This window comes from Orycteropus afer, unplaced genomic scaffold (genome assembly GCF_000298275.1).
Source record: "Orycteropus afer afer isolate SDZICR_OR568_19922 unplaced genomic scaffold, OryAfe1.0 scaffold00114, whole genome shotgun sequence".
Classification (NCBI taxonomy): Eukaryota; Metazoa; Chordata; class Mammalia; order Tubulidentata; family Orycteropodidae; genus Orycteropus; species Orycteropus afer.
This window is the reverse complement of record NW_006921701.1, coordinates 7,581,445-7,595,656: the sequence shown is the minus strand read 5'-3', so window position 1 is coordinate 7,595,656 and position 14,212 is coordinate 7,581,445. Positions and strand designations below refer to the sequence as shown.

The 14,212-nt window shown below is 39.0% G+C and overlaps 1 protein-coding gene across 1 annotated transcript in view; it reads left to right on the top strand.

The window, feature by feature from the left end:
* The first annotated feature begins 237 nt into the window (after positions 1–237).
* KPNA1 (karyopherin subunit alpha 1) overlaps positions 238–14,212 on the top strand; it is a 74,119-nt gene continuing 60,144 nt past the window's right edge. The window contains exon 1 of the mRNA XM_007943909.2: positions 238–375. Within this exon, the coding sequence (XP_007942100.1) occupies positions 247–375 (129 nt within the window). The 5' untranslated portion in view covers positions 238–246. The remainder of the gene's footprint in view (positions 376–14,212) is intronic.

The following is a 14,212-nucleotide window of genomic DNA, read 5'->3' as shown; positions in this document are numbered from 1 at the left end:
AAGTATCCTGAAACAGAATGTGTACATGTCTGTGAGTATACTAACCATTGAATTGCACACTTTAAATGAGTGAATTATATGTGAATTACAGCTCAGTAAAGTCATTAAAAATAGCCATTCCTAGAGTCCCTGTGGAGTTGGAATCTCAGCATGTATATTTTAAAAATGTTGAGCATTTTAGAATAATAGAGCTCTTTACAGTTATGCTCATATGTTTATAATCCCTCCATTATCCTTTTAGAAATCATGACTACCCCAGGAAAAGAGAACTTTCGCCTGAAAAGTTACAAGAACAAGTCCCTGAATCCCGATGAGATGCGTAGAAGAAGGGAGGAAGAAGGACTTCAGTTACGCAAGCAGAAAAGAGAAGAGCAGGTGAGTCCTTTACCTTTTAAGAACTTAATATTCCATTTTAAACCTGAAACCAACTTTATTACTATTTTCTTAAAACAAAGTGTATTAAATATGCATTTTTCACTATAAAATCAGCACTTTGGGCCAGGGATGGTGGTGGTGGTAGAGGTACTGGAAAGTAAAATGAAAGAACTGGGTAGTGACAGGTTCCCAGTATCCCAATGAAAGCACCATTTCACATTTTCTCCTATTTCTTTTTGGTCTTAAACTTCTTCTAAAGTTGCAACTTCCTTAAGGTTTTATATGCATGTCTGTTAATGAATTCTTGAATGAATAATAAAACATTGCTTTTCTATGAAAAGAATAACCAAAAACCAAACTCACTTCCTTTGAGTTGGATCCTACTCACAGTGACCTCTCCTGGGGTTTCTGAGGTGGTAATTCTACGAAGTAGATTGATTGCCCGACCTTCCTTCCGAGGAGTGGCTGGTGGCTTTGAACCAACAGCCTTCTGGTTAGCAGTCATATGCCTTAGGCACTATGCCATCAGAGTCCTATGAAAAAAATAGATTAAAAAAAAAGATAATGAACTCCATAGCCCATCCTTTGAATTCAGCAGTTGTCAACATTTTGCCATGCTTGCTTCATGTCTGTGTATATTTACATTTCTTTCTTATGTAGTGTTTTAAAGAAAAATCTCAGACAGTGTCATTCTCCCTCTAAGTAATTGTGTATTACTCATAAGGACATGTGAGACATTGATTTTTGATAATTTTTTTAGTCCAAGGACATCTACAGAAATACGTGGAATGTTTTCTCATCTTACCCTCATCCAGAAATGCTTAAGACAAATGGTTCATCACTTTTGGCAAAGAAATTTAAAGACAGAGGGCGTAAGCAAAGATTTTTTGCTATGGAGAGGATTTTGGGACTGGAAGGACTATTTAACCCCACATTATAAAAGTTCCATAAAGGCACATGAGCAAGTTAGCAATGCCTCATACTTGAGAAATAAGGTAATTGGTCATAAATTCTTTGCAGCTGTATGGGAGATTCTCAACACTCAGTCTTTTTCTGAGAATAATGTGCTAGAAAATCCAGTTAGTTGCAGTCCCAGAGCACATTACATTAGTGTTTATTTTGTTAGGGCTGTAGATATTTGAATCAAACACTTTATTATTATTATTATTATTATTTTAATTGGCAAGGAGAGTTTGTAATATTGTAAATATTGAATAACATATTGAATAAATTATGAATTCTTGACATTCTGCTTTTTGATCTTTGAAAGTAACTGCTTATTTATAGAAGGATGCATTTCTGTTGGCTTCTTCTTGTTACCTCTTTTTCATTCAGTATGTTTCATAGTGACAGAACAATCAGTTATAACATCTTTCTTTTCCAAAGGAGTGGAACCTTTTCTTTGAATGAGCTTTTACATCAACTTCTTTTTGTGGGGTAAATTTCCTGTCCTTTTACTTTCAGAAGTCATGTAACAATATTTATAGTCAGCCTCGAGGTCATGTCTGGCTTAAAGCCATTTAAAGATGTAGTAATGACACTGCCATTGACACAGTGTTCGTCTGTATATTCTTGATGACTGCTGATTTCATGTAATTAAACTTCATTGCAAAATTTATACAAATTAAGTAAACTTTTCATATTCATTTACTTTAGTGAAGGCAGGTGATATTGTACGTCATATATGAGGTGGTTGGAGACCACTTTACAATCAAACAACACCCATTGCCATTGAGTCAATTCCAACTCATAGTAACCCCCATAGAGTTTCCAGGGCTGTAAATCTTTACACAGTAGATTGCCTCATCTTCCACCTGCAGAGCAGCTGGTGGGTTTGAACTGCTGACCTTTTGGTTTTCAGCCAAATGCCTTACCCATAGGCCTATAAAGTGAACAGTAAACACCTTTGAGGAACGTGCTCCTTAGAACATTCAACTCTACGAGACCAAGAGAATGTTTCCCAAGAGTAAAATTTGGAAGGTGGAAAGGGGCAGGAAAACTGGGTGAATGAAAACTGGGAACCTAGGGTGGAAGTGATGAAAGTGCTGACAATTTGAGGGGATTGCAACAGAGTCATTAAACAAGCTGTGTATAATTTGTTGAATGAGAAACTAATTTGCTTTGTAAACTTTCACCTAAACTTCAATAAAATATTATGTATATATATAAATAAATAGTGAGGATGACCTTATACATCTGACTAAAAACATTTATAGTTGAAATTCTGCCATCTTCATTGTATGAGATCTGAAGTTGTGCTAGGGCTTTAACGGACAATTTCCAGTGATAAGTTTCTGGAATATTACTCTATTTAAAATCTTAAGGTTTTCACTTTCATTATGCCATCTTATATCGGGAGAATGGTAAAACTAATCAGGCTTCCAACTGTCAAGGTGTAACTACCCAGTTCATGTTTCATGCCAATTTTTGAGCTAGATAAATATCAGTAAATTACAGATTGATTTCGACACTGTTTCTCTTCTACAATTGCTTTGTCATGTATCTGGAAAAGAGAGATAGCAAAGGGTCAGCTGTTCAAATCCACTAGCCACTTCACAGGAGAAAGATGTGGCAGTCTGCTTCTGTAAAGATAACAGTCTTGGAGACCCTGTGGGACAGTTCGGCTATGTCCTGTAGGGTCACTGTGGGTCAGAATCAATTTGATGGCAACATGTTTGTTTGTTTATTTTAAATGGGAGTTGATATTGCTAAGTATACAAAGGATAACTGAATCTTTCAGTTTTTTTTTTTTTTTTTTAAATCAAACTAGCCCTTAATCTAAGGAGCTCTGGTAGCATAGTGCCTAAGGTACTTGACTGTTAACCTGAAGGCTGGCGGTTCAAACTCACCAGCCAGGATACCCCCTCGGAAACCCAAGGAGGGGTCGCTATGAGTCAGGTCTGACTTGACGGCACATAACAACAACAGCGCTTAATATGTTTGTTACGTAGGCAGCACTGTATATATGACTTCTGTACCGTTGGCATTGACAGAACACTAAGTTGATGAAACAGTTTACTACTTGATTTTACCCTGATTGAGTCAATACTTGAAATTTTGCATGTATAGGAAGATGAATACGTTAGATTTACTGTTAAAAAATTGTGAATTAACAGACTACGGAATTCACTGCACAGTGCCTAAGGCATTTGACTGTTAATCGGAAGGTTGATGATTCAAACCCACCTGCTACTCCATGGAAGGAAGACAGGGCAATCTACGTGCATAAAGATTTACCACCTCAGAAACCCAGTGTTGATGGCAGTGGGTTTGGTGGGTTTTTTTTGTTCTGTTTTGTTTTGTTTTAGGTAATGTACCCAAATCAAATTCATTGCCATTGAGTTGATTTTGACTCACAGAGACCCTATTGGACAGAGTAGAACTGCCATATAGGGTTTCCAAAGCTTTAAATCTTTATGGACGCAAATTGCTTCATCTTTCTCCTGTGGAATAGCTGTTCTTGTTGTTGTTTTGTGCCATCGAGTCAGACCCGACTCATTGCGAGCCCTCCTTGGGTTTCTGAGGCAGTATCACTACGGAGGTAGATTGCCCAACCTTCTTTCCGAGGAGTGGCTGGGACAGCTAGTGGGTTAGAACCACTGACTTTTCAGTTAGCAGCTGAGTGCTTAACCACTGTACCACCAGGGCTCTTCTGAGTAGGTAGTATAGTGCTGCTAAAGAGTTCATTGATGATGAAGAATAGAGGCTTGCTTGATGTTGGTGTTAGAAATTATCTTTGGACTGTACAAGTTGATAAAGTGGACAACTAATTTTTCCCATTAAGTAACTTGGTTGTTAAGGTCAGGTAGTATGCAGCTTATAAGGGACACAACCATTATTATTTTGACTTTTTTTTTCTGGAGACCTCATCCTGCATTTACACTTCTCTTGCTCAAATCTGTATTAGTTGTCCTGTGGGCTGTTGTCCTAGGACTCCCCTTTACAGAATTTTCTTGTTTCATGTGGTGATCCCCTAATCCTGTGTTTTCCTCATTTTCTGTTTAATCCTTTTGCTCAAGAATATTCTTCAGTATTTTCTGAGAAATAGTATGTGGGAGACATTTTTTGAGACATTGCTTAGCTGAAAATGTCATTATTCTCCATTCATACTTGAATTTTGAAGCTATTGTTTTCCTGCATTCTAGCTTCTGATCTACAGGTTATCAGGAATCTTTCTGAAGGCTTTGAGGATCTTTATTCCTAGTTCTGAAATTTTATGATGATGTGCTTTTTTTTTTTTTTTCTTTTTTAATTTTCATTCACTATACTGGGCTTTAGGAAGGGGTACTTTCACTTTTAGTCTGGGGGCTCAGTTCTTGGAACTTTTCCTCTGTTAATTAATTTAGAAGTTCTCCCCCACCGCTCATGTCCTGTAATTCAGATGCTGGACTTTGTAGATGGGTCCTCATAATTTTCTTTTTTTTAAACCATGCTCTTGTTTTCAGTCCGCTGCCTCACCCCAGCCTTCTGTTATGCCTTGAATCTGTAATCTTTGAGCCTTTCCAGGTCTCTGCAGTGTTAGTGAGTTTGCTTCTTAATGTGTCTCACCATAGCCACTTAGGTTTGATTTTTCTGCATTCTAACTCATATACCATTCTTCCATCTGCTTTCCACTGTCATTGATATGGTTAAGGTATACATGTCTCTTAATTTTAACAAAGGTGAATATGTTTTTTGATCATTTTGTCATTGTAGGTTGCTATTTCTGAGAAGGGGATAGAAAGGCCTGATTCTGGTCTTTTTAGTCTCTTAAGTCTTAATATATAACATGGATTATTGTGTTGAGTAGTCTATCACTAGCATGAAAATTTTACTGACTTCTGGAAAAAGCAGTGAAATATATATTTTAATTCTTTTGTTGTTAATTAGAGAGCTACACAGTTTTAGAATAGTGGCAAATACACTAGTTATTATGAAGTAAGGATGATAATGGTTAATTGTTGAGTGTTAGCTATGTGCCACACTTTTCTAAGCACTTTATGAATAACTTTAATCCTCTCAAGCAAACTCTTAAGGTCTAGATTACCATTTTATTGTTTTCTGGTATGTTGTTGTTGTTATATGCCGTCGAGTATGCCCCGACTCATAGCGACCCCTCCTTGGGTTTCTGAGGCAGTATCACTACGGAAGTAGGATTGCCCAACCTTCCTTCCGAGGAGTGGCTGGTGGGTTTGAACCGCCAGCCTTCTGGTTAGCAGTCAAGTGCCTTAGGCACTATGCTACCAGAGCTCCTTGTTTTCTGGTAAACTGCACTATAATTATGAATGTCTTTAAGTACCTGTATGATCTTGGGCAAGACATACATACATAAAAACATTGAAAAAGAAAGATGATCAGTTCATTGCATTTACTAGCTCTTTATCTGAAATCCTCCTAAGTGGCCGCAGCAGTTTCAGAGGAAATACTGCTAGCATAAAGAATAGTGGCCTCTGTCATTAGAAGGAATCTTTGAAATCACCTACCCTAGTGCAGTGTAGTAAATTATTTAGTATGGCTTTTCTACTCATAAGTCATTGTAAACTCTGGTGGAATGAGCAACTGAAGAGCTCCTGATTGTAAATGTTTCCACCTGGGTTATTTTTGTTGGGCGTGGCATAATGCAATGTTATGAGAGGCTCACTCTCAGGTGGCTTAGAATTCTGTTGTTATGATTGGTTGGTTTGGTCATTATGCCAAGCTCAAAAGGAGGCCTCCTATAGAGGCAGAACTCTCTCTCTGATTGCTGGCTGAGGAAGATGTGCTGCTGAAAGAGACATGCGCTCCTGAGACACGTGCTGCTGGAAAAGAGACATGCATTGCTGAGTGAGACACCGAGGGACACGCACTGCTGGGAGAAAGACTGTGAGAGACTGTTAGCTGAGGGATGGTGGGCTGGGAAAGAGACTGAGCATTTTTCCTGAACTTGAACTGTAGCCTGTGGTGCTTCCCTAATAAACCCCATAATCTGTGAGCTCTGTGTGGCCACTGCAGCGAATTATCGAACCCAGGAGAGAGGTGGAACGGTTGGAGAAAGGGCTGGAGGGAGGCGGCAGCATGTCTGGCCTCGCAGGAATAGGCCTTGGGCTATTGATGGTGATTCTGTTTTCCTCTTGTGGGATTAGAGGAGGTCAGAACATGTGGCCTCCTTGCCCTTTTTGCACCTAGTAATGCACCTAGTAATGCACCTAGTAATGTTCACATGGGAGCTCTGGTAGCACAGTGCCTAAGGCACTTGACTGCTAACCAGAAGGCTGGTGGTTCAAACCCACCAGCCACTCCTCGGAAGGAAGGTTGGGCAATCCTACTTCTGTAGTGATACTGCCTTGGAAACCCAAGGAGGGGTCGCTGTGAGTCAGGTCCGACTCAACGGCACATAACAACAACAACAACAATATTCACGTTGTGTTCTGTGGAGTCTTAGAGTTCTGGGTTGTGTTTCATGCTGCTTCTGTTTCTCCATGAAATGTTTGAAAACCGTTGGAGTCATGCTATACAATATATGGTAGTCATTAACCTCACATAGCTATTGAGAACTTAATATATGGTTAGTCCAAATTGAGGTGTGATATAAGTGTAAAATTGACATCAGGTTTCAAAGACCTAGAATGAAGAAAGAATGTAAAATATCTCAGTTTTTAATAATGACTACATGTAGCAATAATCTTGATATAAATAAAACATTGAAATTAATTTCATCTATTTATTTACTTTTTTCAATGTTGCTACTATAAAAATTTTAATTACATTTGTAGCTTAACATTTTATTTCCATCGGACAATGCAGATATAGGTCATTTGCTGTATAACAGAAATTTGAGTTTGAGTGATTTGCACATTTGGATGGTACTCTTTCCACAGGATCATGCACAATTAGGTTCACCTGATAAAAGTTGTTTGCTGATGCCTGGTGACGCAGATGTTATGTTTGTTTTGCAGAACAGTTGATGGTCAAAGCATAGTTCTGAAATGATTAATCCATTCCTTTATGACTGCTAAATATTAAATGAAATGGGTTCTATTTGGAAGCTAGTTAGTACAGTTCTTAATGTGTATGACTCCAATTAGTTCATTAAGCATCAAAAATTTTCACAGTTTATCAATCATGCTTTGACATTTTTACTTGGGCAGTTGCTTAACTTAGATATTTGCCAGCCTCTTACTGCTTGATAAATTATCTTTGACAAATGCAATGCCATTCAACCCCATTCTTCCAGTTTTTGCTTGAGGTTTTTTTTTTTTTTTAAATTGTGATTTGGGTGAAAGTTTATAGAGCAAATTCATTTTTCATTCAGCAGTTCATACCCATTTTGTTTCATGCCATTGATTACGTTCCCCTTAATGTAACAGCTCTCTTCCCACTTCCTCCCTGTAGTTACCTTTTTGTCATCCTTTTCTGTACATTCCTGCCCTCTGAGCTATCTCCCTGTGCAAATGCTGCCCTTCGGATCTTCCATAATTGATTGTTTTAAAGAGTGTACTTAGTGTAAATATTCACTTTGTAGGCCTGTCTATAGTTTGGCTGGAAGCTGTGGGCATGAGTTCAATTCCAGGCCCAAAGAGTGAGTAAGTAGGGGCCATGGTCTTGGGTGTTTCATCAGTCTCTTGTCAGACTAGTAAGCCTGGTCTTTATGATTTTGAGTTTTGTTCCACATTTTTCTCCCACTCTCGACAGTCTCCTATTCTGATCCCTTTCCAAGTGATTGACAGTAGTAGCTGGGTACCATCTAGTTCTTCTGGTCTCAGGGTGGGGTAAGATAAGGTTCCCATAGCCCACTAGTCCTTTGGAGTAATTGTTAGATGGCTGCTCAAGTTTTTAAGACCCCGGTCACTATTCACCAAAGCAGTATGTAGAATAGTGTTTTTATGTGTAGTATGTTATGCCAATTGAGCTTAATGTCCCCCATGACTATGGACCTGGACGTATGGGCCCAGAGACTCACTCCCTCATAGTATTTGGCTGTGGCTAAAAAGTTATTGTAACTTTGCCCCATTAGCTTATAATATATATGGATATTCTTATAGCACGTGCAGATATGTATGCAGAAATGTCGTCTGCCAAACTGACATATGGTCATGGGTATATTCCCTTTTGCCTAGCCATACCTGATCATTTAGCCTGCTGCCTATATATCTACTTGTAGATTAATGCTTATTATTACTGACAATGCAGTATTGTGTATGTGAAAGTGTTTACCTTTGTTGTCTGTACTTCTTGTGCACCTCTCTGTGTTGTGTCTTCCTTTTCCTTAGTGTTATTGTGCTGGTCATTTACTTTTGGTATATTGCCTTTCCCTTTGTCCAAATTACTACTTGTCTCTTATTGTCTAGCAATTTGCTTGTGCTTCTTTAAGCTAGGAATACTAGCTGCATGGTAGTCAATTCACCCTTTAGTTTCACCCATTGTTTAAGCAACTGCTGCTAGAATTTTTATCATTGCATTCATATTATTTAACAAATTTTGAAGTTGGTTCTTAAGTATTTTGAAGTTGGTTTTTAAGTATTTTATTTTCCATACTTAGATTTTTCTCCAACACTTTTGAAAAGTTAAGCATTCAGCATACTAACTGAAAGGTCAGCGGTTCAAACCTGACAGCCACACTGTGGATGAAAAGAACTGGCAATCTGTTCCCATGAACATTACAGCCTAGGAAGCCCTGTGGGGCAGTTCTGCTTTGTTATATAGGGTCACTATGAGTCAGAAGCATCTGACAGCACACAACAACAACAACAGAATCCTGCCTTACCATATTATGTACGATAAGGGCAATGCCTGTGGATATACATATTTTAATACTGATAGATAACAATTTTAGTGATTAAAATTGATTACGTTGTTGTTGTTATGTGCGGTCGAGTGGGACTCAACTCACAGCGACCCCTCCTTGGGTTTCTGAGGCGATATCACTACAGAAGTAGATTGCCCAACCTTCCTTCCGAGGAGTGGCTGATGGGTTTGAACTGCCAGCCTTCTGGTTTAGCAGTCAAATGCCTTAGGCACTGTGCTACCAGAGCTCCCAAATTTGATTATAGAATCATGTAAATGTTTTAAATTAATTAAAAAAAAAAACAAAACACCTAAATCATAGTGAGGAGAGAAATCTGTAAAAATAAAAGATGAAAGAAGTTAACCTAAGTAATCATATGTGAAGGAGCTCTGGTGGCACAGAGGTTAAAGCATTCACTGGCTAACCAAAAGGCAGGCAGGTCAAACCACTCTGTGGAAGAAAGATGAGCAGTCTCCTTTTATAAATACTAGAATAAAATAGCCTTGGAAATCCTATGGGGGCAATTGTACTCTGTCCTGTAGGGTCGCTATGAGTGAGAATCAACTCAGTGGCAGTGGAGTTTTTTTGGAATCATGTATGTCATACTAAATCACAGAGTAATTATTAAAAAAAAAACCCACTGCCATTGATTCGATTGTGATTCACAGTGTGACCCCCTTTGGGTTTCCAAGGTGGTAAGTCTTTACAGAAGTAGGTTGCCCAGTCTTGCTTCCGTGGAGTGGCTGGTTAGTTTGAACCACAAACCTTCTGGTTAGTAGTCAGATGCCTTAGGCACTGTGCTACCAGAGCTCCTTAGTCATTTTTAAAGCACTTTAAGATTCGATAATTTGATTAATTATACTTTGTGGGATATATTTTAACAGCAAAAGAAATTAAACTTGAACTAGAAATATCACTGTGAGCTCATGATGTATTTTCTTAAAAAGGCAAAAGCTAGCTCTGCCTATTGAAAAGGCCTAGAAATAATGATTTACCATGTGTAGTGATCTGAGATTGTGATCTTTAGAAATTTTTATTTAAAAAGAACCAGACACTTTGGAAAAAGAGCTAATTCTGGGTTAAAGACAGGGAATATTCATGATAATATGTAATATTTTTCCTGACATATTATACAAGCTCACTGGAGTTGGTTAAAAAGACTAAGGAGCTAACTTGAATAGTCTTCCCTTGGCCAATATTGGAGTATTTTGAGTATCAAAAAGAGTATTGTGAGGATTGCTGAGTCTGGCCATATTGGATTAAGAGGGCTGGTATTTTCCCATCCTGCATAAAACAACAAAAGAAAACCAAACAAACAAAATACCTGAAACCACAGCTTTCAAGACACCAGACAACAGACAATGAAAGGCTGGTGATCTCTGGAGATGGGAAGACAATGAGATGAATGCTATGATTGCCCCAGCTGCCTCGAGAGAGTTTACATATTCTGATATAGGAGGGCAATCTGAGAAAGAGCCCATAGGCTCCCTGTGTTGAAGGAGACAGAAGTTTTAATCTTGGGAGACCAAGGCAAATAAAATTCATAAAATAGAATACCAGAGAGGAAATTGCTACACAGAAAGAGAGCCTGGAGCTCTGCAGTGGTTTTTCTTCAAGTATTCAACAGAGAACTGATCACATTTGCATGACAAAACTACCCAAGGCTAGAAAGAATACTATTCAAAAGGATTAAAGGGTACAGTGCCCAGCACTTACAGAGTCAGGAATAGTGCCTATTTCCAGTAGCCAGCTTGAAAAAACTCATAATTCATGGGGCATTAGATAGAGGAATGAGGAACAGCTTGCCTCTGTAGTAGAGATTAATAAGCTGCAGACTTAGCATTGCCCTGGACCCACCTAATAAATCAGAAAAGCAAGACCCAAAGGATCAAACTGTGTTCATGTAACTTAGCTACATACCAGAACAAAGCTCAAGAAGATAAACAGGAATACAAAAACATTCAGTACCCAGTAAAGTGAAATTCACAATATCTGGCATCCAAACAAAGATTATGAGGTATACAAAGAAACAGGAAAATAGGACCCATAAAGAGAATAATCAGTTGAGACTGACCCAGAACTGACACAGATGTTAGAATTAGCAGAGAAGGACTTTATGATTATTACTGTATTCCATATGTCCAAACAGTTAAATAGAGACATGTTCTTGTTGCTTTTGTTGTTGTTAAGTTGCCACCAAGTTGATTCCAACTCATGGCAGACTTTGTGTGCAGAGTAGAATTGTTTCATAGGGTTTTCAGGGCTGTGACCTTTTGGAAGCAGATCACCAGGCCTGTCTTGTGAGGTGCCTGTGGGTCTGGGCCACCAACATCTCAGTTAGTAAGTAGTTGAGCGTAGCCACTGTTAGTGCCACCCTGGGATGATACATATATATATATATTTTTAAAAAAACATGGATCACACTTTAAGAGATGAAAACTATAATGTCCAAGATGAAGAATACACTGGATGGAATCAAAAACAAATTAGAAATTACAGAAGAAGAGATTAATGAACTTTGAATAATAGAAAGTCTCTAAAATGAAAAACAGAGATAAAAGAACCAGACAAAAGAAAAGCACATCAGTGTGATATGGAACAATTCTTCAAGCAGTCTAATATGTGGATAACTGGAGTTTCTGAAGGACAGGAGAGAGGGTGGAACAGAAAAAAATCTTTAAAGAAATAATGACTGAAACTTTAATAACTAATCAAAATATAAACCCAGAGATCAAAGAAACTCAAAATCCCAAGCATAAGAAATGTAAAAACAGCTGTACCCTGCCACATCATAACCATACCACTCAAAACCAGTCATAAAGAGAAAATCTTAAAAGGACCCAGAAAAAACATTCACGTTATATACAGAGGAACAGAGGTAACAATCATTCCATCAAATTACTTATCAAAAACAATGCAAGCCAGAAGACAGTGGAGAAGTCTAAGGTTGTTGTTGTTGTTGTTAAGTGCCGTCGAGTCGTTTCCGACTCATAGCGACCCCATGCACAGCAGAACGAAACACTGCCCGATCCCGCGCCAGCCCACAATCCCTGCTATACTTGATCCCATCATCGCAGCCACCATATCAATCCATCTCGTTGAAGGCCTCCCCCTTTTTCGTCAACCCTCCACCCTACCAAGCATGACATCCTTCTCCAGGGAATGGTCCCTTCTTACAACATGACCAAAATAGGTGAGACGAAGTCTGGCCATTCTTGCTTCCAAGGAGCATTCTGGCTGCACTTCCTCCAGGAGAAGGAAGTCTGAGGTAGTGAAAGAAAAAAACTGTCAGTTACAATTCTATACTGGCAAAAATATTTTTCAAAATAATGGTGAAATAAAGACGTGTTCAGACAAAAAAAGCCAGAAGAATTCATCACCAGTACACCTATACTAAGGAGCTCTGGTGTCACAGTGATTAAAGCATTTAGGTGCTAACCAAAAGTTTAGTGGTTGAACCCACCGATTGCTCCATAGGAGAAAAATGTGACAATCTGCTTCTGTAAAGATTTATAGCCTTGGAAACCCTATGGGAGCAATTCTGCGGTGTCCTACAGAGTCACTATGAGTCCAGATCAACTCAACAGCAGTAAGTAGACCTATCTTACAAGCAGTGTTAAAGGACATCATTGAGACAGAAATAAAACAATGCCCTGAATTATTTTGGATCAGATCCCTGACATCAAATGATTTCATTTGTAAATACTTCAGTATTATCTCTAAAAGATACCAGACTCTGTTGGTGTTATTGTACCTCTATAATGAATTTTGAAATCAGGTAGTGTTACTGCTCTGACTTTGCTATTCTTTTTAAAAATTTTTTTGGTTACCATAGATTCTTTGTATATTTAAGTGAATTTTAGAATCTACTTATTACTTACCTACCAAAAAAAAAAAAGAAAGAAAACCTGCAAGGAATTTGATTGGAATTCAGTTGAATCAATTAATCAACTTGGAGAGAATTGATGTCTAAAAATATTAAGTCTTCTTATCTATGAACAAGGAGCTCTGGTGGCGTAGTGCCTAAGGCATTTAACTGCTAACCAGAAGGCTGGCGGTTCAAACCCACCAGCCACTCCTTGGAAGGAAGGTTGGGCAATCTTCTTCCGTAGTGATAATACCTTGGAAATCCAAGGAGGGGTTGCTATGAGTTGGATCCAGCTCGACAGCAGGGAGTTTGGTTTGGTATCTATGAACATAGTAAAATAACGTATTTATTTAGGTCGTCTTTAATTTCTTTCAGTAATTTGTAGTTTTTGATGCGTAGGTCTAACACCTGTTTTGCTTCATTCTTCTTTCTTCTTTGCTCTGGACAGGGAGAGACCCATTGTTGTACCTAGATGGCTGCTTGCAAGCTTTTAAGATCCCAGTTGCTACTTGCCAAAGTAGGAGGTGGAACAAAGTTTTGTGTAGTGTGTTAATGCCAATTGAGCTTGATGTCCCCTGTGACTGTGGTCTTGAGCCCACAGTTTCAACTACTCGCTCCCTCTGGGTGGCAGGCTGTGATCAAGAAGTGACTACACTTTGTCCCTTGTCAGCTCTACTATACCCCCGGGAATTCTTACAGAACATACAGATACACTTGTAGAACCATTGTCTGCCATCCCTGTAGATGCTATTAGGTACACTCCCTGCTGCATGTTGTTGTTAAGTGCCGTCTAGTTGTTTCCGACTCATAGCGACCCAATGCACAGCAGAACAAACACTGCCCGATCCCGCGCCAGCTCCATGATCCCTCCTATACTTGAGCTCATCATCACAGCCACTGTGTCAGTCCATCTCGTTGAAGGCCTCCCCCTCTTTCGTTGACCCTCCACTCTACCAACCATGACATCCTTCTCCAGGGAATGGTCCCTTCTGACCACATGACCAGAATAGGTGAGACGAAGTCTGGCCATTCTCGCTTCCAAGGAGCATTTCGGGTGCACTTCCTCCAGGACGTATCTGTTAGTTCTTTTAGCAGTCCATGGTACTTTCAGCATTCTTCACCAGCACGACATCTCAAAAGCATCAACTCTTTTTCGGTCTCCTTATTGATTGTCCAGCTCTCACATGCATATGAGGCGATTGGAAATATCATGGCTTGTGTCAGGC